The sequence below is a fragment of the Neomonachus schauinslandi genome, chromosome 9 (genome assembly GCF_002201575.2).
Source record: "Neomonachus schauinslandi chromosome 9, ASM220157v2, whole genome shotgun sequence".
Classification (NCBI taxonomy): Eukaryota; Metazoa; Chordata; class Mammalia; order Carnivora; family Phocidae; genus Neomonachus; species Neomonachus schauinslandi.
In genome coordinates this window covers 76752471-76774384 of record NC_058411.1, presented here as the reverse complement: position 1 = coordinate 76774384, position 21914 = coordinate 76752471, and the positions used below count along the sequence as shown (strand labels likewise).

Genomic DNA, 21914 nt, shown 5'->3' with positions numbered 1-21914 from the left:
TGTTGGAAGGCATTAGGGAATTACCAAAAATGAGAAAATTTGAGGGGCCAGAATTCCAGTGAGAACAGAGCCTCTAATCCCCTTAAGACATTTTCTAATTCAAAAAATGGTACAGGGATACCAAGAAGTTGAGGAGAAAACTCCAGCCGAGAAGCTGAGTAGGACTTTCCGCAGCTTCAAAGCGCTAAAGAGACAAAAATTAGAATTCAAGGCAAACCAGAGTGGAGTGGACCTGGTTAACCATCCACGTATTCAGTCGGACTCCTGACTTAGGGGTAAAGGCAAACCAGAAATAGTCCAGCCCTTGCAAATACCTATATCCAGCTTTGAATCATAACAATTCTAGATTGACTTAATCTGGTGTTCCTCGTATTGCCTATTTCTCTCTTTAAGAAGATAACAAGATTCAAAGCCTCAGATTATCTCTAAAATATTTCACATACAATTTTCAGCAGACAATGAGAAATGACCAAGCATATCAGGGGATCTGATGAGATAACTGAAAGCAAGAGAAAAACACACACTAGAAACAGTGTCAGAGGATCCATATGATCAAATTATCAGATTTAGACTTTAAAGTGACTGTGACTTTGGGCGAGAAGATGAACTATTTTAGGGGCAATTTGGACGCTTTATAAGAGAATCAAATAGAATTCTAGGACTTAAAATGCAAAACCTGAAATTAAGAACACAATACATGGGTTTATCAGTAGATTTGATAACAGTTGTATAGACAATTAAAGACCCAGAAGATAGGGTGATATAAAGCATCCAGGCTGAAGCCCAAAGAAAATGGGATGGAAAGTAAACAGAACTCTAAGAGATGTAAGGGAGAGAAGTTTGTCATACCTGTAACTGGAGTTGCAGGAGTAAAGGAGTGAGAAGAAAGAACAGAAGCAATGTTTGAAGAGATTTTACTGTAGGATTTAGCTGTAGTTATTTTTGATGATTTTGACAAGTAGCTTCTCAGAATGGTAAAAATTGTTCAAAAGAGAAAGATTGAATATTAATGGCTAATTGCACATTTTGAACAGGAATTGTTTTTCCTGATAGGTATAGGAAATTATGCAAAACAATCTAGAATGTCTTTTTCTCTGGCTTCTGCATAGTCTAATCTGTGTGTACATGAGCTTTCTATCAAGTGAGTGCCTAATAAATTTTTACACCAATTTGTTACCAATTTGTTTTTCACTACCTGTACAACAGTTATCTGACACAACCCAGATTTTAACCCAGGTTTTTTGCTTTCTCTTTTTCCTTTCATTTTTACATATGCTCATAAAGGAGACTCAATCAGTTGCCTGATGTACTCAGAGCACAGTGATTCTAATATAAAAGCAAATGTGTCATTTGTCAAACTCTCATCTTCTTTAAGCATTTAAAGGGTATGGCTGTTTTTTATTTTTTAAAAACTTATTTTCTAGGACTCTGTCTTCTCCATCGTTGCCTAAGACATATCAGATTTTAAGGAGTGTATATATGTCCTTATCTTTATGAATAATGTCATTAATCTCATTAAGTGAGATAAAAAATCAACCACATATTCATTTTTCATCTTGTTGACATAACTCTCCTGAATAGTCAAGAAATTCAAAAAGAGAGAAAACAAAACCTTTGAACTTGTAGGGGTGGGAGAAAAAGGGCTTAAGTAGAGGAACCCATTTTGTTCACCTGCCTCAGATATCCTGAACCACCTGTTAGGTACCCATTGTGTAATGTCGGTGGACATGACTTGTAAAATGTAATGTTATTTCAGCTAATACATTAATCCTTTAATATATTATTGTATCCAAGAGTTAATATTTTTTTAAAAGATTTTATTTATTTATTTATTTATAGGACAGAGAGAGACATAGCGAGAGAGGGAACACAAGCGGGGAGAATGGGAGAGGAAGAAGCAGGCTTCCCGTGGAGCAGGGAGCCTGATGCGGGGCTTGGTCCCAGGACCCTGGGATCATGACCTGAGCGGAAGGCAGACGCTTAACAACTGAGCCACCCAGGCACCACAAAGAGTTAATATTTTTTAGTTAAGGGAATTTTTGTATATTACAATGATTGCCCTTGAAGAAATTAATATTATTTGTGAGAATGACAGGTTGGTGGCAGAGGTGACGGAGAAAAGATGATACCTTTGGGCAAGGGTCCTTTTCATAGTTCATTCAGATCACATGGGGTAAGAGGCAGCATAGGACAGCAATCAGCAAGTTAACTCTGTATTCAGGAGGCTAGGTGTGAATCCTGATGCTACTGCTTACCTCAAATGTTGATCTAGTTAGTTTCTCACGTATATAATAGAAGTAATAGGTGCTTAGCTTAGTATCTGGCACATTTTCAGTACTCGATAAATGTTAGTGATGTTTAATATTATGAGTAAAATTTGCTATTACTTAAGAATAATTCTGAAACTTTACTGCCTTACAAAAAAACAAAACAAAACTGGGTGGACACTATAACTGGAGATTGTTAACTGACATATATCAACATGTAGATAACGATTCTAACAGTAAAATGGCAAAATCTATGGAGAACCACTATACAGAAAAGAATATCTCAAAACCAAATATAGATATGAGGAGATACTCAAATGGATTTAGTAATCAGAGAAGTACAAATTAAAGAAACAGTGAGATGTTACCTTGTACCAATTTGGCAAAAATGAGAAAACTGGATAATGCCAATTGTTGACAGGTGAAGATTTACAGAACCTTAGGAATGTAGATTGGTCTACCATTCTGAAGGGCAGTATTGCAGTTCCTAGATTAAATATCCCCATCTTATCATTCCATAATGGGACATTAGTGAATATAATCTTTGCAGGGTTATTTTTGATGGTGTTGGGGTTCTTGGAGGCAATATGAATGTCCATTCCTGGAAGAGCAGATAGTTAAAATGTGGTGAGTGCACATTATGAGATACAAGTCTGCAGTTAGAAAAGTATATTCAGTGTGCATATAGCAGCAAAGTGTTGAATGCATAAAAGTAACATTGAAATGAATTAAAAGTATAGGCACACAAAATAATACATTTGCAAAGATGCAGACAAAAGATACACATTAAATATTTTTAAATGTTTGTGATAAGGGAAAAAAAGGGGGATAAAGTATACAAATAAATCATAATTACAAAAAACAACATAAAATACCTACATACATATTGCTGAAATTTTGAGATATAATCAAGTATAGAGAAGTATAAAAAACATAGATTTCTGTCCTGTGATGCACATGGCTAACATGTTGGTGTACTCTGTAATGGTTTATTTCCTAAGAGTTTGTTTTTCACACAAGTTCACATAGTTAAATAGTTGTACATGTCTTAGTTACATAATTAGGTTTGATTATACATATAGTTTGTGTCCTTTGTTCTCTAGCATTATGTCATATTTATTTTCCCACATAATTGAATATACTTAGAAAATATATTAATGGCTGTGTGGATTCCATCATATTTGTATCCTCTGTATGAATGTATTATGACAAATTCAATGAGTTACCCCTTGTTGGAAATATTTGTTATTTCTAAGTTATTATAAACAATGTTACTTATTTTAAAATTGTTATAAACAATGTTATGATTATGATTATTCCTAATGAATCTTCCTATACATTTCTGATTATCACTTGCTTCAGATAAATTCCCAGGAATATAATTTCTGGGTCAAAAAATACAGCTTTAAGGATTGTACATTACTCTAAATTAACTATGGATGCATATTTTTCTCATTTAGTGCTCTGAATATATCATGCCAGTCCTTTCTGGCCTGCCAGGTCTCTGTGGATAGGTCTGTTGCCAATCTAATGTTTCTACCATTGTAGGTTACAGATCTCTTCTCCCGAGCTGCTTTCAGGATTTTCTCTTTGTCTCTGAGACTCTTAAGTTTTACTATTAGATGTCGGGGTGTTGACCTATTTTTATTGATTTTGAGGGGGGTTCTGTGTGCCTTCTGGATTTTGATGCCTGTTTCCTTCCCCAAATTAGGGAAGTTCTCTGCTATAATTTGCTCCAGTATACCTTCTGCCCCTCTTTCTCTTTCTTCTTCTTCTGGGATCCCAATTATTCTAATATTGTTTCGTCTTATGATATCACTTCTCTCTCAAATTCTGCCTTCTTGATCCAGTAGTTGTTTATCTCTCTTTTTCTCAGCTTCTTTATTTTCTATCATTTGGTCTTCTATATCACTAATTCTCTCTTCTGCCTCATTTATCCTAGCACTTAGAGCCTCCATTGTTGATTGCACCTCATTAATAGCCTTTTTGATTTCAACTTGGTTAGATTTTAGTTCCTTTATTTCTCCAGAAAGGGTTTCTCTAATATCCTCCATGCTTTTTTCAAGCCCAGCTAGTATCTTTAAATTGTCATTCTGAATTCTAAATGAGAAAAATATGCAGTCAAGAATACTATATCCAGTTAGGCTGTCATTGAAAATAGAAGGAGAGATAAAAAGCTTCCAGGACAAACAAAAACTAAAGGAATTTGCAAACACAAAACCAGCCCTACAAGAAATGTTGAAAGGGGTCCTCTAAGCAAAGAGAGAGCCTAAAAGTAACATGGACCAGAAAGGAACAGACAATATACAGTAACAGTCACCTTACAGACAATACAATGGCACTAAATTCATATTTTTCAATAGTTACCCTGAATGTAAATGGGCTAAATGCCCCAATCAAAAGACACAGGCTATCAGATTGGATAAAAAAACAAGACCCATCGATATGCTGTCTGCAAGAAACTCATTTTAGACCCAAAGACACCCCCAGATTGAAAGTGAGGGGGTGGAAAACCATTTACCATGCTAATGGACACCAAAAGAAAGCTGGGGTGGCAATCCTTATAGCAGACAAATTAGATTTTAAACCAAAGACTATAATAAGAGATGAGGAAGAACACTATATCCTACTTAAAGGGTCTATCCAACAAGAAGATCTAACAATTGTAAATATCTATGCCCCTAACATGGGAGCAGCCAATTATATAAGCTAATTAATAACAAAAGCAAAGATACACATCGACAACAATACAATAATAGTGGAGGACTTTAACACTCCCCTCACTGAAATGGGCAGATCATTTAAGCAAAAGATCAACAAGGAAATAAAGGCTTTAAATGACACACTGGACCAAATGGACTTCACAGATATATTCAGAAGATTCCATCCCAAAGCAACAGAATACACATTCTTCTCTAGTGCCCATGGAACATTCTCCAGAAGAGATCACATCCTAGGTCACAAATCAGGTCTCAACCGGTACCAAAAGACTGGGATCATTCCCTGCATGTTTTCAGACCACAGTGCTTTGAAACTAGAACTCAATCACAAGAGGAAAGTCGGAAAGAACTCAAATACATGGAGGCTAAAGAGCATCCTACTAAAGAATGAACGGGTCAACCAGGAAATTAAAGAAGAATTAAAAAAATTCATGGAAACAAATGAAAATGAAAACACAACTGTTCAAAATCTTAGGGATGCAGCAAAGGCAGTCCTAAGAGGAAAGTATATAGCAATACAAGCTTTTCTCAAGAAACAAGAAAGGTCTCAAATACACAACCTAACCCTACACCTAAAGGAGCTGGAGAAAGAACAGCAAATAAAGCCTAAATCCAGCAGGAGAAGAGAAATAATAAAGGTCAGAGCAGAAATCAATGAAATAGAAACCAAAAGAACAGTAGAACAGATCAAAGAAACTAGGAGCTGGTTCTTTGAAAGAATTAACAAGATTGATAAATCCCTCGCCAGGCTTATCAAAAAGAAAAGAGAAAGGACCCAAATAAATAATATCATGAATGAAAGAGGAAAGATCACAACCAACACCAAAGAAATACAATTATAAGAACATATTATGAGCAACTCTATGCCAGCAAATTAGATAATCTGGAAGAAATGGATGCATTCCTAGAGATGTATAAACTACCAAAACTGAACCAGGAAGAAATAGAAAACCTGAACAGACCTATAACCACTAAGGAAATTGAAGCAGTCATCAAAAATCTCCCAACAAAAAAAGCCCAGGGCCAGATGGCTTCCCAGGGGGATTCTACCAAACATTTAAAGAAGAATTAATACCTATTCTTCTGAAACTGTTCCAAAAAATAGAAATGGAAGGAAAACTTCCAAACTCGTTTTATGAGGCCACCGTTACCTTGATCCCAAAACCAGACAAAGACTCCAACAAAAAGAATTACAGACTAATATCCTTGATGAAGATGGATGCAAAAATTCTCACCAAAATACTAGCCAGTAGGATCCAACAGTCCATTAAAAGGATTATTTACCACGACCAAGTGGGATTTATCCCTGGGCTGCAAAATTGGTTCAATATCTGCAAATCAATCAGTGTGATACAATACATTAATAAAAGAAAGGACAAGAACCATATGATCCTCTCAATAGATGCAGAAAAAGCATTTGACAAAGTACAGCATCCTTTCTTGATCACTCTTCAGAGTGTAGGGATAGAGGGTACATACCTCAATATCATAAAAGCCATCATAAAAGCCCTATGAAGGGCGCCTGGGTGGCTCAGTTGGTTAAGCGACTGCCTTCGGCTCAGGTCATGATCCTGGAGTCACAGGATCGAGTCCCGCATCGGGCTCCCTGCTCGGCAAGGAGTCTGCTTCTCCCTCTGACCCTCCTCCCTTTCATGCTCTCTGTCTCTCATTCTCTCTCTCTCAAATAAATAAAATCTTTTAAAAAAAAAAAAGCCATCTATGAAAAGCCCACAGCGAATATCATTCTCAATGGGGAAAACTGAGAGCTTTCCCCCTAAGGTCAGGAACACAGCAGGGATGTCCACTATCACCACTGCTATTCAACCTAGTATTAGAAGTCCGAGCCACAGCAATCATACAATAAAAAGAGATAAAAGGTATCCAAATAGGCAAGGAAGAAGTCAAACTCTCACTGTTTGCAGATGATATGATACTTTATGTGGAAAACCCAAAAACCTCCACCCCAAAACTGCTAGAACTCATACAGGAATTCAGTAAAGTGGCAGGATATAAAATCAATGCACAGAAGTCAGTGGCATTCCTATACACCAACAACAAGACAGAAGAAAGAGAAATTAAGGAGTCAGTCCCATTTACAATTGCACCCAAAACCATAAGATACCTAGGAATAAATCTAACCAAAGAGGCAAAGAATCTGTGCTCAGAAAACTATAAAATACTCATGAAAGAAATTGAGGAAGACACAAAGAAATGGAAAAACGTTCCATGCTTATGGATTAGAAGAACAAATATTGTGAAGATGTCAATGCTACCTAGAGCAATCTACACATTTAATGCAATTCCTATCAAAATACCATCAACTTTTTTCAAAGAAATGGAACAAATAATCCTAAAATTTGTATGGAACCAGAAAAGACCCCGCATAGCCAGAGGAATGTTGAAAAAGAAAAGCAAAGCTGGTGGCATCACCATTCCGGACTTCCAGCTCTATTACAAAGCTGTAATCATCAAGACAGTATGGTACTGGCACAAAAACAGACACATAGATCAATGGAACAGAATAGAGAGCCCAGAAATGGACCCTCAACTCTATGGTCAACTAATCTTCAACAAAGCAAGAAAGAATGTCCAGTAGAAAAAAGACAGTCTCTTCAACAAATAGTGTTGGGAAAATTGGACAGCCACATGCAGAAGAATGAAACTGGACCATTTCCTTACACCACACACAAAAATAGACTCAAGATGGTTGAAAGACCTCAATGTGAGACAGGTGTCCATCAAAATCCTAAAGGAGAACACAGGCAGCAACCTCTTCAACCTCAGCCGCAGCAACTTCTTCCTAGAAATATTGCCAGAGGCAAGGGAAACAAGGGCAAAAATGAACTATTGGAACTTCATCAAGATAAAAGGCTTTTGCACAGGAAAAGAAACAGTCAACAAAAACAGAAGACAACTGACAGAATGGGAGAAGATATTTGCAAATGACATATCAGATAAAGGGCTAGTATCCAAAATCTATAAAGAACTTCTTAAACTCAACACCCAAAGAACAAATGATCCAATCAAGAAATGCGCAGAAGACATGAACAGACATTTTTCCAACGAAGACATCCAAATGGCCAACAGACACATGAAAAAGTGCTCAACATCGCTCGGCATCAGGGAAATCCAAATCAAAACCTCAGTGAGATACCACCTCACACAAGTCAGAATGGCTAAAATTAACAAGTCAGGAAACGACAGATGTTGGCGGGGATACGGAGAAAGGGGAACCTTCCTACACTGTTGGTGGGAATGCAAGTTGATGCAGCCACTCTGAAAAACAGTATGGAGGTTCCTCAAAAAGTTGAATATGGAGCTACCCTATGGCCCAGCAATTGCACTACTAGGTATTTACCCCAAAGATACAAATGTAGGGATCCGAAGGGGTATGTGCACCCCGATGTTTATAGCAGCAATGTCCACAATAGCCAAACTATGGAAAGAGCCCAGATGTCCATCGACAGATGAATGGATAAAGAAGATGTGGTGTATATATATATACAATGGAGTATTATGCAGCCATCAAAAGGAATGAAATCTTGCCATTTGCAATGACGTGGATGGAACTGGAGGGTATTATGCTGAGCGAAATAAATCAGAGAAAGACGTGTATCATATGACCTCACTGATATGAGGAATTCTTAAACTCAGGAAACAAACTGAGGGTTGCTGGAGTGGTGGGGGATGGGAGGGATGGGGTGGCTGGGTGATAGTCATTGGGTTTGATATGTGCTATGGTGAGTGCTGTGAATTGTGTAAGACTGTTGAATCACAGACCTGTACCTCTGAAACAAATAATACATTATATGTTACAAAAAAAGAAGATAGTAGGAAGGGTAAAATGAAGGGGGGAAATCGGAGGGGGAGACGAACCATGAGAGACTATGGACTCTGAGAAACAAACTAAGGGTTCTATAGGGGAGGGGTGTGGGGGGATGGGTTAGCCCGGTGATGGGTATTAAAGAGGGCACATACTGAATGGAGCACTGGGTGTTATACGCAAACGATGAATCATGGAACAGTACATCAAAAACTAATGATGTAATGTATGCTGAGTAACATAACATAATTAATAAATAAATAAACTATGGAATAATTGTAATTATTGCTTCTTAAACTTCTGCAGTTTCCTAAAATTATCATTTGATAAGTGAACAAATGGATTCTAAAATTATTTTATCCTTTGTGGGTTTTTCCCCCAGGATTATTTTCTCATTGTTCAAAAAAGTAGATGAATTTTAAGAGTTGCATAAAATTTTAAAGGTTTAGAACTGTTCCTTAAATGTTCATTAGGAGTATTCTTATTTTTGTGATATTTTACAATGTTTGTTAAAATTCGTACTCTCAGATGGGTCTTCAACAAATATGTGCTTTGCCTACTTTTATAGTAAAGCTGTGTATTTAGCAAATGCTTACTAAATGCCATACTCTGTGCTAAGTGCTTTTTATGCATTATTTTATTTGATCAACTAACCTATGAGGTTGTGACCATTGATATTTACATTTTACAGATGAGGGATCATTCAGAGGATGAGTTACTTTTTCCACAGTCATACAACCGGGAAGTAGCAGATGTTGAATATGTGCTTAAATCTATCTGATTTCAGAACCTATGCTCTTTTGTATTCTTAAAAGACATTTTGAGGATTAAATAATTATATCATTTTTCTTAACTTTAAGGCATAAAATAAATGGTCTTTAATTAATAGTAATACTGTTGGTTTTAGCAGCAGCAGAATAGCATAAAGGTGATGGTTGAAGCCACGGAGTGCATGGGCTATATCCAAGGGAATAAATTGATTAAGAAGAATATATTACAGAGATTCATGAAGGATATATATATAATTTAGGAGCAGCAGGAAGGCATCAGAGTAGCTTAACAGTAGCTTAGAAACATATATAGTATATATATCATAGTATCGTGCCACATAAAATTTGAAAAGAATAAGGTCATTGTACTCTCCCAGCAAACTGCTATTCATACTGAGGTACCAATAAACACAACCACCATCCATCCAGTTTCCCAATGCAGAAAGCTGGGAATTTTCCTTAATTCTTTTTTAACTTTCCTCACTCCTCCATTCAATTAATCACTTATTCAGCTTCCCAGCAATATCTCTCAAAATATCTGCCCTCTCCTCTCTGTCCTCACTGCTATTTCCCCAGTTCAGGAAATCTTCACCTCCTGCCTAGATTACTCCAGCAAATTCTCAGTTCTTTGTGCTTCTTGACTTACTCCCCTCCAGTCCATTCTCCACTGTGCAACCAGACTGTTTCTAAGAGATAAATGTGATCAGTTCAGCTTTCTGCTTAAAACCTATCATGGGTTCTCACGGACCTTAGGATAATGACTTAGCATGACTTATGAAGTCCCATAAGATATGTTCTCTTTCTAGTCAGCCTCATCTCACCATTATTCATCTAGTTATGATCCAGCTATGCCATACTTACTTCAGTTTCTAGTACCCATCATGTGCTCTGGGACTTAACATACACTCTTCCCTCTGGAACAGTCTTAACTTCTCTCCTGTCTTCTCTCTCTCCCTCAGCCTCTCCCTCTCTCTTAGACTTTTCTGGTTATCTCATTCTTCAGGTATCAGCTTAAGTTTTACTTGGAGAAGCCTTTGGGTTCCGTCTGGTTAGATACTGTACTTTACAATCCCACAGCATCTCATGTATCCACCAAAGCAATCACTACCCATTATTATAATTTCTTGTTTAACTTTCTGCTGTACCTCCAGACAATAGGCTGTTCTCCCGCAGCTTCTCTCCCTGGGAGTATGCATGGGTATCTGGACCATAGGGAGGGCACCCAATTGGTCACTAAGTACTGAGTGCTACACACTGCTATAAAGGAACTAGGAGAGAGTCTTAGGGATTTAGAAAATAGTTTCATGAGAAACTATTCATGAGAAAATAGTTTCATGAGAAAAAGTCACACGTGAGGCTGGGGATAATAATGCTCCCATCATTATCCCCAGCACCTAAAACAATGCCAAACCTATAGCAGATACTCAATAAATACTTCTTGAGTATGTGCTATGAATGATTATATGCAGCATTAAACTATTTTGTATGTTAAGCATATCATTTATAAAATGAAATTTTGGCAGTTATTATAAACCTCATGGTTTTCTATAGATGGTGAGAGGGATGAAGTGTGATTTGATTGACTTTTTTTCATCCTAATTTTAAGATGACTAACATAAATGAGGCAGGTTTAAAAGAAGAAAAATCTTGATTTAATACGAAATTCTCACAATTGGGTTTATTATAATCTTTTAAAGGGATAAAAATTAAACAGAAACCAGATGCCCTTAACTTTTTCAGTTCAATAATCCGCATTCAAATGAAATTAATATGAGTATGAATATTCATCTATATAAATAAGTATGCCAGAAAAAATAGAATCATATAAGTAATTTCCTTTTTATTTACTAGGAATTCACTTTTTAAATGTTCAGACTCCAAGGCATTCTTATAATCCATGAAATGACCCAAGTCAGCCACATCTGTTCAAAATGCTTTTTAAAATGCTTATCTTAACAACAGTTAGATGGCAAACCAATGTTCACTTTCCCCAAAAGCTTTATCTAAAAGAAAACATAGCACAATTTAGATATATGTGAAGCAATGAACATGCTTTTATGAAATGAAAATTATATTGTGTAATAAGTAAAAAAATTATCTTGTTTTATTAATAATCCAACTGGTTAAAAAACAGCAACTTATTTCTTTTCAACTGTTTAAGATCCTTTAGAACTTAATTATTTTATCTATTGTATTAGCTTTATATCTTTGTATTCATACAAAGGTTGGGACCAAATGGTGGATGTCAGACAAAATAGTATGTGTATTAATCTTACCCAGTGGTCAGCTGGCCCAAATCTTTTTCTATATAACATTTCCCAAATGGCTAAGAATGGGGGTGGTGGGGTAGAATGTGACATCACTGATTCAGTGGCTAATGAGATAAGGAAAGCATTGACTGTCACGTGTGAATTTTATTTACTCTTTCAGATTTCCAACACTAGAGGATAAAAATGCAGTTTCTAAGGGTAGAGAAAAATAAGTCAGTAACTTTCTCTGCCCTTTTACTTGGTAATTCTGATTAAGAGTGGCTTTATTTCGGGGCGCCTGGGTGGCTCAGTTGGTTAAGCGACTGCCTTCGGCTCAGGTCATGATCCTGGAGTCCCTGGATCGAGTCCCGCATCGGGCTCCCTGCTCGGCAGGGAGTCTGCTTCTCCCTCTGACCCTCCCTACCCTCCCCCCTCTCATGTGCTCTCTCTCTCAGTCTCTCTCTCTCAAATAAATAAATAAAATCTTTAAAAAAAAAAAAAAAAAAAGAGTGGCTTTATTTCTGTTTCAGATTAGACCTATCTGTTATGTCTATCAGGCCCTTTTCTGGGAGTATGCATGGGTATCTGGACCATAAGGAGGGCACCCAGTTGGTCACGAAGTACTGAGTGCTACACACTGCTCTAAAGGAACTAGGAGAAAGTCTTAGGGATTTAGAAAATAGTTTCATGAGGAAAAAGTCACACATGAAAAATTTCAAGTTCAGGAGGTACATAGTGATGCAGTACAGAAATATATCACAAGGCAGCATAGGATAGTCATCACACAGACTGTAACAAGGGCAATTCCTTTTAAGCTGAAGAGAAGGAAACTAAATACTGGGTTTTATCACTTTATATTTCATTTTATAAGATTTAGTATCAAAAGATCCTTTTGAATTTTTATTTTATTTTATCTATTGTATTGGCTTTATATCTTTATATCCATGCAAAGATTGGGGCCAAATGGCTGAAGTGTTTGACTGTCAATCTACAGAGTTTGATTTTTATTGAATAGGTAATAGTCACCAAAAAGTTTTAAGCAGATGAGTGCCATGGTCATTTATTGTTAAGGAAAGTTAGTATGGTGATAATATGTATGATAGATTGGGAGGTGTGAAAACTAAGCAGGAAGATAAGAGATGACTGTAATAGTTCAAGTGTGAAGTGATCATGAAGGATGTTAGAATAGAAGACATTTGTTCACTTTATCCATCTTATTCACTGCCATGCCCCTAGTATATAGAATAGGATCTGGCACTTAGTAAGTACTGAGTAAAGATTTGCTGATTCAATAAATGAATTAATGAAAAATTTTAAAATGTAGGCTCTGTGGCAGAAGGAATGACAGAAGGAAAGGAAGGAGTTAAGTTCTTCAGTATTTCAAGCTTTCAGTGTGATTAAACCATTACAGAAATAGAAAATTGAGCAGGGAGAAGTGGTTATGAGGAAAAAAATCAAGAACTTTGTTTTATTCATGTTAAATTTAAAACAACAAGACTCCCGAGTAAAACACTTGATAAGAATTTTGAGTGGGGACTAACATGTGAGAGAGAGATGAGTGGCTAGGGTTTTTGCTTTGAGAACCATTTGCATAGAAGTAATAGATACAGTAGTGGTCATGATCCTCAAAGAAGGGAATATATAGATAAAGGAGCAGAAGGCCCAAGGGAAGGACAAATTAATCTAATAAAGAAAAAAATACCATGTATTAAATGTTTCCTGTGCATTAGGGACTGAGTTAAAAGCTTTGCATGTATCATTTATCTGTTTTAACAGTCACAACATGCCCTTAATAAGGGTAGGTATTACCTAGGAAAATGGAAATTCAGAGAAGTTAAGTAATTAATCCCAGGTCCTATGCCTAATAAGTGTTGGAGCCAGGATATGAACCTAGATCTGTCTACCCCTGGTTTCCATCTTTGCTGAAATTACTCTCTGTTCATGAATTTCATCTATCTTTTTCACGAAATCCTTTAACATATTTACAATAGTTACATTATAGTCTTTGCCTACTGAGTCCGGTATTTGATTAATGTTGGGTCTGTTTCTGTTTTTCTGTTTGTTTTTCTATTGATTATAGGTCACAGTTTTCACTTTTTGACATCTCTTATTTTTTTTTTTTACATATTTTATGGTAGATACTGAATAAAAAAGAACAGTAGAGACTAAAGTAAATAATATTTACCCCCCAAAAGCCACATCCCTTCCTCTGTCTGACAGCTAGTCTGGGGTGTTTATTCTGTTTAATCTACAGTTGAGCTGGTTCTGATCTGAGTTGCATTTTGTTTCAGTTTACTACTTGTTTCAAATGCTTTAAGAGTAGTAATCAGGTCTCTTCATTTATCAGGGCTTGTGGTCTATGCTTCAGTGAGTCTAGATATCTCTGTCTCTGTCTCTCCTTTTCTTCCCCTCCCCTTTTCACCCCTCTCATCCCCTTTCCTCCCCCCTATCTTTCCTCCCTCCGTCTCCTCCCCTGCTTTACTGTCCTGCCACCAGCGTTTTGTGCCTTTTCACAGGCTTATTGCTCTGAGCCTCTCCATCCCTTCTTCCTGACCTTCCAAGCCTTGGAAAAAAATCTTAGTTTTCCTGCCCTGTCTCCAGCCTTTGGCACAGTGAAAGCTCAATAGAAAAGACTCAAGGAGCAGATGTTTCCAAAGGAATCTCTCTCCTCTTCTGTCCTGGCCCTGGCCTTCTGCATGTAGCCACTGTGTGCACTTGGTTAAGGCCTTTGGGAAAGAATTGGAAAGCTATGGGAAAGAATTGGCAGGCTATACAGACTCCCCAGGTCTCCTCCGGACTCTAACAAGCCATCAGAGAAGTCCACAGATGGTCATGTGTTTGGCTGCTTTCTACACACACTGATAAAAGTCCCTCATCTGTGGAAGAATACTGTTTGCCCATTAGGAAGGTGGCTATTGATCTTTACTCACCTAGGAAAGGCTCACCCTGATCTGGAATTTAGTTCATCCAGATTTCTTTACATTCTCAGCTCTCTGTATGTAAAACAAAAAAGCATGATTTTGTAACCTGTCTGGCATACTTTTGCTGTTACGGTGAGAATAACTGTCTACTTCGACTTTTTACATACTAACTGAAACTGTTAAGTATATTTTAATCATTAATGAATATTGGGCCTTAGTGAAGAAATAGGCAATATGAAAATATTTATTTTTTACTTTTCAATAAAGATTGCTATTTTATGTACTTAAATTAAGGAAAGAATCATGATGATTCAGTGAGAAACCAAACTTTAGAAAAACTGTTACCTATTTAGCATTTTCAATGACAGTAAGACTGATAGAGAAACTTATCCAAGGGAATTGCAAAACTGTATTTGGAATGATCAAGTGTTAGCATGCAATAATGGCAATATTGAGTTGAAACCACAGACCGGAGACATGTTAGGAATAAAGTTGCAACTTTCTGTTCCAGTATTGGAACACAGACTTAACAGGCTTTAGAAAACTAAATTGAATATTTTGTACCACAAACATGTTTCCGGAATGTGCATGTCTGGATTCTCCACTTCCCTAAACTGACCCTTTCTATAATGGGCATACATCATGCTTTTGTGCTACAAGGATGTCGATTTCTAAGAGAATGCTGTGTTTTAGCACAAGATTCATTACAGAAAGTGGTTGACTAGCATGGACTTCACTTCTTCAGAAGCTTTTCTCAGAATATCAAAGGGTGTTGAAGCTGGCTGAAAGTAAGCCAATAAAGATGGATTTTTCTCTGAGGACTTATGTCTATTAGAGCTTGATGCTAGTAGAGTTTGGAGTGGCTGCAAAAGACATCATACTCAGACGACTTCTTGGTTCATCTGCTATAGAAACCACTGAGCTCTTTATTCAGATTTCTTGGCCTAGAATCTGTGTTCATGCTGATGAATCAGTAATAGAAAGAGAGAAGAGATTGTGTGTGTTATTTATAGACGCTACATCACTTTTCATTATCTTGCGTTGTTGAAATATAGGGTGTAGTATATTTGATAACCTTCAAAAGACCAGGGATGTTGTCTCATTTACTTCGGATCTTCCTCATCTCACACGACCTGCCTAATAATCATCGTTCAATAAATACTGGTTGAAGAAGTGATATGAATTAATATTATCGAAATATTTTTTGTGAACTGAAAATATCACTGGATACATACAAATTTTAGATTTCCCAGTACTGGCAGTCTTTTTATAATGATAATATGTTGGTTTAACATAGCAGCTTAAATTATTTTTACTAGAGACTAATAGAACTACTTCAGTAGGATAACAGCCATGCCAACTTTAATTTAAAAATCCAGTTATTCTTTGGTGGTAGATTATAGAAATTATGGAAACCTTAAGTAAAAAATTTTCTAATGAAAGGAAGCTAATAATTGATAAGGTATACTCCCTCATAAAAAGACTGACCATAAAGGTGAGATCAGAAGGTTCATTTGGTGGAAGGTTGCTGGAATGGGAAGACCAGTGAAAAGGATATCATCAAAAAAGAGGACAAACCCTAGCTAGCAGAATGAGGAAACATCCCTGAAACCCATATCCTGTTATTATTTCTACATTTTCATTGCAGAGCAGATATTAATTTAATTTGACTTAATATGGTAAAGTAATCTGTTCCTGTTATCTGCTCCCATAAGGACCAGCTGCCATAATTCTGTCTTGCCACTCCTGTACTTCATGACTCAAGATGGTGAAAATTTCTGCTTTGCTCTTGGGAACTCATATAGAAAATGCCACCCAGCTTTCTTTCCCTCACTTTTCTTACTGTTTGGCTTTACAGTGTCATTCACATTACTGCTGATCCTTGAAAAGAGCAGTAAAATTCTCACAGATCCATGCTTTAAGTCCCTAAGGGCACATAGTCAAGAGTTTAAATGTAATGGATTCAGAATTATAGCACAACCACAAAAATAACCAGAGAAATAAATGCGTAACGATATAAACCTGAAGACTTATAGGCCATAGTGCCAGCACAGTGAACATCCATGGAGTCACTCTTCCTTTGGGCAATGAGGACTTTGGACTAGGAGAGGCTATAAGTAGAGAAAGCTAAGAAATTCAGAGTGAAGGAGATGGAACATAGTAATAAAGCCTCAACACAAGAACAGGAAGCTTCTCTGACACCATCAGTGAGAGTGTTCCCTGGCACTGATTCCAGCCATATACCAGCTGAATGGGAAATTATTTTACTCTCAGTCTCAGGATTATTTAAATAATATAGCTTATATTTAATGTAAATTGCAGGCTGTTTGTTGTTTCTTTGCTTGCTTGTTTTTTTAATTTCAGGTTTAATTAGACAACATGATAAGCTATCCCAACCTTTCTTGGAGTTAGACGTTCCTAAGGCTTGTCTACAGCTTTGGAACTTCATCAGTTCTCAGTACCTTTGGAACTTCACCACTAATAACCTCAAGCATAATAACCATGTTTGTTGACTTCCTTTTGTTCACAGGCCAAAGGAGAGGCCTTAGATTGCTTTCTCTGAGTCTCCAAGAAATGCTCTAAACACAACCTATTTTTCTCCCCATTCACATGTAGGTCAAAGGGCAGGGGGGAAGCCCAGTTCGGCCACATGCAGTCTCATTTACTACCTCATGACTAAGTACCTTTTCTCCTTAGCCTTCTTTGAATCTAAAGCTAGTGTCATTCCTAAAATTTATGGTAATCTCTAAGTTTTCTTGTTACACATAAAATGTTGGCCCTTTACATCTTTTTATAAGGATTTTGGGATTAATAAAACTCCTGTGCTTTAATGATAACATTTTTCAAATGGCTTTAAACACGTTTTAAGTAGAAATACAAAGTTATTTTCCTGTAGCTTGTGATCTATTTTGGAATTAAAGTTTCTTGCATGGATTTTTTTTAGGAAAAAACAATATTAGTTAAGTGAGCATTTTTGCTGTCTAATTTTAAGTTTTCTGTTTTGTTGTTGTTGTTGTTCTCTTCCAGCTTTCTAAGAAGTATGGAGTCCATGTTTGTGGAGAAGGTGGAGAGTATGAAACATTCACTTTGGATTGCCCTCTATTTAAGAAGAAAATAATTGTGTAAGATATCATTTCAGCATTTTCTTCCCTTTCCTTAAATTTAAGTGATGGAAACAACTTAACATTAAGCTTGAGGCAACTTTTGTTGGGAGAAATAGAACGTGTCCTCTAAGTTCACAAACACTCAATTTGTTTAATACCAGTGAAGTCATCTGAATACCTAAATCAATACCTGACAAGATGAGGCCTTCATAGAAGGCTATAAACTTTTTAGACATTGCACTTTCGTTTACTTGCTGATTATGCCCTGCAGTAAAACTGGTACCTACACACCGACACTTTTATCCTTTCATGAAGTGTGAATTGCCTGTATTATTTATCTTTCATTACAGCTACATTTGATAAACTGCCACATCAGTAGCCTGTGGGTTCCATTAACTCCATCCTCTTTTTCCTTTTTCTTGGCTTTTACAACTTGGAATAGTAATGCTAAACATTTCTCTTTTATTATTTGGGTTTATTTTTACATATAAACTTTGTTTTTGAGTGAATTCGGTTTATGGTAAGCACTGTGATTTCTTTGCCCTAGATTGTTAAAATTAGTGTAATGAAAAACAAGAACTTTCTTTTTTTTCAGTCTGTTAACATTGTTATCTGTACTCTAATTTGTGTTGCTCTTCTCCTATGCTAAGAGAGCACTTTATCTGCTTTTCCTAAGCTCTTATTGTTGGAAAAGATTGGCAGAATTATGCTTGACTTCAGGAACCACATCTGTTGAAAGATTGGCATCCTGTATCGAGTGGACAGCTTCAACATGTTCACCACTAAGGGGTGATTTCTTTCTACATCTTAATAACGAGCAGAGGAGTGATCTAAGAAAGTTAAAGCGGGATGCCTGGGTGGCTCAGTCAATTAAGTGTCTGCCTTCAGCTTAGGTCATGATCCCAGGATCCTGGGATTGAGTCCCGCATCGAGTTCCTTGCTCGGCAAAGAGCCTGCTTCTCCCTCTGCCCTTCCCCTTGCTTGTGCCCTTTCGCTCTCTCGCTCTCTCTCTGACAAATAAATAAATAAAATCTTTTTTTAAATAAAAGAAAATTAAGACAACTCTAAGGTGAATTTTCTAAAAAATACATTTATCTAGTGAAACATAGCCAAGACATTTTTCATTATCATATATGTATATTCATCCATTCTTACTTCTTTCATGTTCTTCTAACTTCTTTTCCATTAATAATCATCGAAAGAATAATTTATTTGGCAAATATTTATCAAGTACCTATTACTGTCTAAAACATTCTACTGGGCACCATTGATGCTTTCAGAGTTTGAGTGGAAGACACATCTGTGTACAATTAAGATACAAGATGGTAAGGGATAAAAGTTATAAGTTCATATGTGGGAGATATTTCTTCTGGCTACTCTGATCACAAAATAATTCATGAGTGAAGTGTACATTAGGTCTTACTTCTATAAGAAAATACTGTTTTGTTATTTAAAAGGAGTATTTGCATGCGAGAGTGAAATTACAGTATAATGGGGAACTTAGTATATTTACTTACTAATTTGGGACTAACTAAATTAGTAAAAAAAAAAAAAAAAAAAAAAAAAAAAAAAAGGCACAATAAAAGAAAAATGCCGAAGAATACAACTTTTCCCATTTACTTAACAACTTGAGGTCCTAGAAGTCTTTATGAACAACCTAGAATTATAAAGATGTACTGCTTTATACTACATAACCAGAAGGTCTGTTTATTATAGTGCTTTAGACCTGAAAACTGAAACTTTTTTTTAAATTTTACTTTATTATATTATGTTAGTCACCATACAGTACATCATTAGTTTTTGATGTAGTGATCCACAATTCATAGTTTTCGTATAACACCTAGTGCTCCATGCAGTACATGCTATCCTTAATAGCCGTCACCAGGCTAACCCATCCCCCCCACCCCCCTCCCCTCTAAAACCCTCAGTTTGTTTCTCAGAGTCCATAGTCTCTCATGGTACATCTCTCCCTCCAATTTTCCCCCCCTTCAGTTTTCCCTTCCTTCTCCTAATGTCCTCCATGCTATTCCTTATGTTCCACAAATAAGTGAAACCGTATGATAATTGACTTTCTCTGCTTGACTTATTTCACTTAGTATAATCTCCTCCAGTCCCATCCATGTTGATGTAAAAGTTTGGTATTCATCCTTTCTGATGGCTGAGTAATATTCCATTATATATATGGACCACATCTTCTTTATCCATTCATCTGTTGAAGGGCATCTGGGCTCATTCCACAGTTTGGCTGTTGCGGACATTGCTGCTATGAACGTTGGGGTGCATATGGCCCTTCTTTTCACTACATCTGTGTCTTTGGGGTAAATACCCAGAAGTGCAATTGCAGGGTCATAGGGTAGCTCTATTTTTAATTTTCTGAGGCACCTCCACACTGTTTTCCAAAGTGGCTATACCAAATTGCATTCCCACCAATGGTGTAAGAGGGGTCCCCTTTCTCCACAACCTCACCAACATTTGTTGTTTCTTGCCTTGTCAATATTTGCCATTCTAACTACTGTAAGGTGGTGTCTCAGTGTGGTTTTGATTTGAATTTCCCTGATGGCTAATGATGATGAACATTTTCTCTAATGTCTGTTAGCCATTTGTATGTCTTCTTTGGAGAAGTGTCTGTTCACGTTTTCTGCCCATTTTTTGACTTGACTATTTGTTTTTTGGGTGTTGAGTTTGAGAAGTTCTTTATAGATCTTGGATACCAGCCCTTTATCTGTAGTGTCATTTGCAAATATCTTCTCCCATTCTGTGGGTTGCCTCTTTGTTTTGTTGACTGTTTCCTTTGCTGTGCAGAAGCTTTTTATCTTGATGAAGTCCCAAAAGTTCATTTTTGCTTTTGTTTCACTAGCTTTTGGAGATGTATCTTGAAAGAAGTTGCTGTGGTCGATGTCAAAGAGGTTACTGCCTATGTTCAGGATTCCTGTCTCATATTGACGTCTTTAATCCATTTTCAGTTTGTCTTTGTGTATGGTGTTAGAGAATGGTCAAGTTTCATTCTTCTGCATGTGTTGTCCAATTTTCCCAACACCATTTAAAAAGAGACTCTTTTTTCCGTTGCATATTTTTTCCTGCTTTGTCGAAGATTATTTGACCATAGAGTTGAGGGTCTGTATCCGGGCTCTCTATTCTATTCCATTAGTCTATATGTCTCTTTTTGTGCCAGTACCATGCTGTCTTGGTGATCACTGCTTTGTAATATAGCTTGAAATTGGGCAGTGTGATGCCCCCAGCTTTGTTTTTCTTTTTTGACATGTCCTTGGCGATGCGGGGTCTTTTCTGATTCCATACAAATTTTAGGATCGTTTGTTCCAGCACTTTGAAAAATGTCATTGGAATTTTGATCGGGATGGCATCGAAGGTATAGATTGCTCTGGGTAGCATAGACATTTTAACAATATTCATTCTTCCAATCCATGAGCATGGAATGTTTTTCCATCCTTTTATGTCTTCTTCAATTTCTTTCATGAGTGTTCCATAGTTCCTAGAGTATAGATCCTTTACCTCTTTGGTTAGGTTTATTCCGAGGTAACTTATGGTTTTTGGTGCTATTGTAAATGGAATCGTTTCTCTAATTTCTCTTTCTACAGTTGCATTGTTAGCGTATAAGAAAGCAACTGATTTCTGTGCATTGATTTTGTATCCTGCCACATTACTGAATTGCTGTATGAGTTCTAGTAACTTGGGGGTGGAGTCTTTTGGGTTTTCCACATAAAGTATCATGTCATCTGCAAAAAGAGGGAGTTTGACTTCTTCTTTGCCAGTTTGAATACTTTGTATTTCTTTTTGTTGTCTGATTGCTTTTGCTAGGACTTCTAGTACTATGTTGAACAATAGTGGTGAGAGTGGGCATCTTTGACATGTCCCTGATCTTAAGGGAAAGGCTCTCAGCTTTTCCCCACTGAGGATGATATTCGCTGTGGGTTTTTCATAGATGGATTTTATGAACTTGAGGAAGAGTTTCTATCTCTATACTCTGAAGAGTTTTAATAAGGAGAGGATGCTGTATTTTGTCACATGCTTTTTCTGCATCAATTGAGAGGGCCATATGGAT

General features: G+C 36.7%; 1 protein-coding gene across 2 annotated transcripts in view; it reads left to right on the top strand.

Annotated features, from left to right (window-relative positions):
* DPH6 (diphthamine biosynthesis 6) overlaps window positions 1-21914 on the top strand; it is a 183024-nt gene that overhangs the window by 143483 nt on the left and 17627 nt on the right. For both annotated transcript variants that reach the window (XM_021695530.1, XM_021695529.2), the window contains exon 7: window positions 17778-17872. In XM_021695530.1, coding sequence (XP_021551205.1) covers window positions 17778-17872 — 95 coding nt within the window. The remainder of the gene's footprint in view (window positions 1-17777; window positions 17873-21914) is intronic.